Raw genomic sequence first — 6,000 nt, forward strand, 5'->3', positions numbered from 1 at the left:
CTTGGCAAAGACACTGGAGTGATTTGCTATTTCCTTCTCTAGCTCATTTTACAGGTGAGAAAACTGACGCAAATTGGGTTAAGTGACTTATCTAGGGTCGCACAGCTAGGAAGTGTCTGAGGTCATATTTGAACTCAGGAAGATGAGACTGCCCGACTCCAGGCCCAGCGCTCTATGAACTATGGCACCCCCTAGCTGCCCCAATAGCTATTAAGAGCTAGCAATTTTATAGCACTTCAAAATTTGCAAAGCACTTTACAAATATTGTCTCATTTTATCCTTCAACAACCCTAGGAAGTACATGCTATTATTACCCCTGTTTTACACATGAGTAAACAGAGGCAGACAGTGGTTACATGACTTCTCCAAGATCGTACAGCTAGTGAGTGTCAGTGAGGCCGGATTTGAACTCAGGTCCTTCTGACTCCAGGTCCAGTGCTCTATCCACTGAGCCACCTGGCTGCCTCATAAATGAGGGGGTTGTAACCAACACATTCTCTAAAGTCCCTTACCACTCTGGGGTCCCTATGTGCAAAAACAGGCCAAAACAACTATATGACTCTTGACCCTCAATCCCACCTCCAATAATTCTTCTTCCTTCTTCTAAGGAAGTTCTGGAATCATGGGATGTCAGCCATGGAAGACTCAGTTCACAATTTCCTACACAATCCTCATTTCTCTTCTTTGTCTATTAAAATATTTCTGACTGTTGGTGATTAAATTTATAACAAAAAAAGAACATTTAAAAAAGAAATCAGGGCAGCTAGGTGGCGCAGTGGATAGAGCTCTGGTCTTGGAGTCAGGAGGACCTGAGTTCAAATCCAGCCTCATACACTTAACAATTACTAATTGTGTGACTCTGGGCAAGTCACTTAACCCCGATCGCCTCACCAAAAAGCAAAAAAAAAAAATAAATAAATCCGTCAATTCTTCAATTCCAAAAACCTCTAAATATTTACAGCTCCTTCCCTTAATCCTTTTCTCCTTCAAACTTTACCTCACCCAAACCAGACATCAGATCCAGGTTCCTTCTGCCATCCCTCCAGGCCTCCCTGTACCAAGCAACTGGCTCTTCAGAAGCAGGAGAACATGATACATGATGACCACAATAACGTCAATTATCAAAGTGGAAAGGCTTCAGACTTAGGAAATGCAATGGCCAGCCACAACTTCAGAAGGCCTATTTTCTGCCTATTGGCAGAGAGATGATGGACTAGAGCTGTAGAATGAGACACGCATTTTCGAACCTGCCAATGTGATATTTTGCTTGCATCTGCTTATTTGCTATAAGGGAAGGTTGGTATGGGGGAAGGGGGACGAGTTAATAGGATGTGACAGTAAGGATTGAAAAAGAGAAGGTTATCAATAAAACATCTTTTAAAATATAGTAGAAAAACAAAAAGAAATTGGGAATGGAGCATAATAAAATAGGGCAATTTTATTACCAGCTGGTTAAATTTAATATAGGGAGATAAGGATAGAGACTGGAACTCCCGGGTAAGGAAACTCCCTTTACTGATGCAGATTGATACCTTCTCTGCAACTTACAGCCTTAAAGAACTTCCCAGGGGGGCAGCTAGGTGGCGCAATGGACAGAGCACCGGCCCTGAAGTCTGGAGGACCTGAGTTCAAAACTAGCCTCAGACCAAACACTTGACACTTACTCGCTGTGTGACCCTGGGCAAGTCACTTAACCCCAACTGTCTTAAAAGAAAAAAAAAAAAAGAACTACCCAGGGCACAGAGAGGTTGAGAGACTTGCCCCACTGTCACACAGTGGGATGTACACACAATATGTGTCAGAAGTGGGATTTGAATCTCGGTCTTCCTGGCTTTTAGGCTATTTCTTAATCCACTACCCCAAACTGCCTCTAAGTTTACTACATAACTTTTTAAAGTCAAGAGACTGGCTCTAATAGCTGCTACATAGTCCTTCCCCTTTTTTCTGGACCCAAATTACTGTTAACCCTACCTTGAGGTCTCTGTACACCACATTCTTCTCAGAATGCAAGTAGTCCAGTGCAGACACAATCTCTGCCCCGTAGAACCTGGCTCGGTCTTCGGAGAATACCCGCTCTCGGGAGAGATGGAAAAACAGCTGTGGAGGCAAAGACATGTTATCCCTCCTCGATGCCCTCTTTCCTGAACTTGGGATGAAAAAGCTGCCTTCCTTATTATCAGCACTGAGGCAGGCATGGGGAATAAAATGATGACTGGCCCTGCCGACCACCTTCTCCTGTTTGTCACAAAGTTTTGTGTACTACAGAAATTCCTAAAATTTCGATTCAAACCTTCCTGAGGGGCCTACTGAAGACAGGGCACTCTGTACACTCAAGTACTGTCCAAATAACCAACCAGGCTAGAAATGAGTCCTGGAGGAGGAAGCTAATGTCAGCATTCAAAACCCTAGGCCCAGAAACCTTTGGAAGAAGAGGAGCAGGCAGGAAGAACACTAGCCTGGCCTCAGGAGGCTTAGGAGGGCAGTCCCCCTTCTTGCCTAGAGAAGTCCTAGGCAGCAACCAAACCCCATCTCTAACGGACCATTTTCAAACATAAGGGAAGGACTCCCACCTCTGTAGTATCTAAAGTCTTACTTTCTTTATAACCTGTAATACCTCCACGAAGTAGGTAGTTCAAGCATCATCATCTCTCTTTTACAGCTCGAAAAAAACAAAACAAAAAAAAACAAAACCACAAGCTATTATTAAGTGCCAGAGCAGAGATATGAACTCAGGTTTCATAGACTTCATGCCCAGCTCTCTTTCCACTAGCATCACAAAATCTATTGATCTTGATAATGTGAAATTCTTCGGTCAAACCCCAATACAGTCAGTTTTACTTTAAAATATACTGGATCCAAACCACTACTCCCCTCCACACACCCTCCAAGGGCCCTGGGGGAGATCTCATTCTACCACAAAGTTTTACTTCTCCTCCTTCCCACAGGTTCAGCTCTGGGGAAGGAAAGGAAGGAAACAAACATTTATTAAGCATCTATTGTGTGCCAGGCACTGTGCCTCATGAGTGCTTTACAAATATTATCTTATTTGCTCCTCATAATAACCCTGAGAGGTAGGTGCTAGTATTATCTCCATTTTACAGTTGACAAAACTGAGGCAGAAAGAGGTGAAGTGACTTTCACAGAGTTACACAGCTAGTAAGTGACTGAGGCCAGAATTGAACTCAAGTACCCCTGACTCCAGGCCCAGTGCTCTATTCTTCTGTATCACCTAGCTGCCTTAACCTATTTCTAAGCCTAGCAGATAACTTAGAACAGGGATGGGGAATCTGCGGCCTCAAGGGCACATGTGGCCTGACTTAGTATGTTTACTAGGCAGTAAGTTGCCTGGATGTTGTTTAATCCTCTCCGATGGTCTCTAAACCCCTGGGAGTTGGGGAGGGAATGCAGTGCCTCAAGTAAGACCATCCAAACAAACAAACCAAAAAAAAAAAAGATCCCATGGATAAGAGAGCTGACTACACCCCAGTCACAGCCGCTAAGTTTCTATTTTAGCACATTAATCATCAGTGTGTTACTGCTTCCTATAACCAAACAGGCTAACCAGAATCAGAAAGTGAAGTATTTCTGAAGTTGAGGGTGCAGAGAGCATCTCCCCCACCTCCAATGAATCCTTCACACGCTGCCTATTTTCTTCCTACACAGATTTGATCATATTACTCTGCTCTAAACATTCTGTGGTTCTCTATTGCCAAGTCAAGGTCAAGTTCATCTGCATAGTATCTGAGGTCCTCCACAGTCTGGAAGCATGCCAGCCATTCCTGCCTAAGAGCTCCAATTATCCTCTCTGCACACAGTTAATAAATAATAAAAGCTAACATATACATAGCATTTACATGTGCTGAGCACTGTGCTAAGCACTTTACAATTATGTCACTTGACATAACCCTGGCAGGTAGGTACCATTATTATCCCCATTTTACAGGTGAGAAAACAGAGGTAAACAGAGACCCTTGCCCAGGGTCTCAGACCTAATGAGTATCTGAGGCTAGATTTGAATTCAGGTCTTCCTGACTCCAAAGCCAGATGTTTATGCTCCAACCAAACTGGACTCCTCTCTACCATCCCCAAAAGGCCCTGTGCTGTCTCACCTCCATGGCTTTGCTCACAGAGTTTGCTTTGCCTGGAATAACTTCCCTCCCCTTCTTCACCTACTTGACTTCCTATTAAAGGCCAACTTGTAGGCCGCGTTTCCCACAAAGCCTGGACTGATCCCTGAGATGTCACACCATCTTTCTTCAGGAAATCCACTCCAATGCATTTGTCCTGTAATATCGTGTACCATAGCTATCTGCATACCTTACAAGTGAATACCACGAGGATGGTGACCATATCTTATCTAAGCTTTTTATCTTCCTCAGTGCCTGGCACCGTTCTCTGTCCACGGCAGGCAGGCAGTGATACTGGCTGTTACAAACATCAGGCCTCCCTCGGATCTGCACCCCTACCTGTCAGGGGTGTGATCTCCTTACCTCTCCTCCATTGGCATACTCCATCACAAAGCATAGGCGGTCATGCGTCTGGAATGAGTACTTCAGTGCCTAAAAAGAGGATCAGACAGGATCAGACACTTCCAGAGAGAAGGAATATCACAGGCCTGCTCATCCCGCTCTTCCCCTCTCCCTAAGTCCTAGAAGTAACATGCCCAAGACGACAGAACTTGGATTCTACCTTGGGTCCTGCCAACTCCAAATCTGAACTCACTAGCCAGCTTTCATTGACGCACTGTCCTGCGGTGCCCTATGTGTGTGTATACATCTCCTCTCCCAATGAAATTATGAGCTGCTAAGAACAGAGGCAGACTCAGCTCCTCTTCCAGCTCTTCCACAAGCGAACAGAATACAAGGCAAAAGAAAAAAGGGAGCTCGGCAAAGATCTGTTAACTTTTGACTGTGAACATAGGGCAGCTCAGTGGTGCAATGCATAGAGCACCAGGCTTGGGGTCAGGAAGCCTCATCTTCCTGAGTTCAAATCTGGCCTCAGACCCTTCCTCGCTGTGTACCGTGACCCTGGACAAGTCTCTTCACCCTGTTTGCCTCAGTTTCCTCATCTTAAAATGAGCTGGAGAAGAAAATGGCAAACCACTCCAGCATTTTTGCCAAGAAAACCCCAAATGGAGTAGTCATGAAGAACTGGACGTGACTGACCAACAACACAATCTCATAGCTGGGGCAGCTAGGTGGTGCAGAAGATAAGAGCACTGGGTCTGGAATCAAGAAGACTCATCTTTGTGAGTTCAAATCTGGCCTCAGACACGTCCGAGCTGTGTGACCCTGGACAAGTCGCTTAACCCTGTTTGCCTCAATTTCCTCATCTGAAAATGAGCTGGAAAAGAAAATGGCAAACCACTCCAGTATCTCTGCCAAGAAAATCCCAGATGGGGTCATGAAGAGTCAGACACAACTGAAAAGCAGCCGAACCTTACAATTAGCAAACACTTCCTTCGTAATACCCCATGAGAAAGGTAGTGTAGATAGTATCAGAGGAGGAAAAAGCCTCAGCAAAGAGAAATTATTTGTCCAGTATTACACAGCCAGTAAGAGGAAATAATGTTTTCTAATGGAAGGAGCCCCAGACACCTGGGTTCTGGTCTTGATCCTGTCACTGACTCAGTGTGTGACCTTGGACCAATCTCTTCTCCTTTCTTAGGTAGGCCTCAATTTGCACCCCCTCCATAAAATGATAGCCAACTGGTCTCCCAAGATCCCTCCCACTTCTGATTCTATGTAGCTGGAACTCAAGCCCAGGTCTTTGACTTCTAGTAATTTTTTTTTCATTGTACTAGTGGTTTATCAAATGGAATGGAATAGAAAAGCATTGATTAAGAAGTTACTAAGTGCTAGTCACTGTGCTAAGCACTGGGGGCATTCATAGGAACTCACTCTAATTGGAGAGACAAAACATAAAGGAGATTTTATGTTTATCTTCAGTTGGTGGCAGAGGGAAAGGCCAGGCAATACTCAGGCAGGGAGGCAGCAGGGC

General features: G+C 44.7%; 1 protein-coding gene across 1 annotated transcript in view; it reads right to left on the reverse strand.

The window, feature by feature from the left end:
* The window catches only part of AKT1 (AKT serine/threonine kinase 1), a 134,041-nt gene that overhangs the window by 39,264 nt on the left and 88,777 nt on the right, over window positions 1-6,000 (reverse strand). The window contains exons 8-9 of the mRNA XM_027849188.1: window positions 4,491-4,559; window positions 1,972-2,097 (exon numbers count right to left, since the gene is read on the reverse strand). Of these exons, the coding sequence (XP_027704989.1) occupies window positions 1,972-2,097; window positions 4,491-4,559 (195 nt within the window). The remainder of the gene's footprint in view (window positions 1-1,971; window positions 2,098-4,490; window positions 4,560-6,000) is intronic.

The sequence above is a fragment of the Vombatus ursinus genome, unplaced genomic scaffold (assembly GCF_900497805.2).
Source record: "Vombatus ursinus unplaced genomic scaffold, bare-nosed wombat genome assembly UNPS02007284.1, whole genome shotgun sequence".
Lineage (NCBI taxonomy): Eukaryota > Metazoa > Chordata > Mammalia > Diprotodontia > Vombatidae > Vombatus > Vombatus ursinus.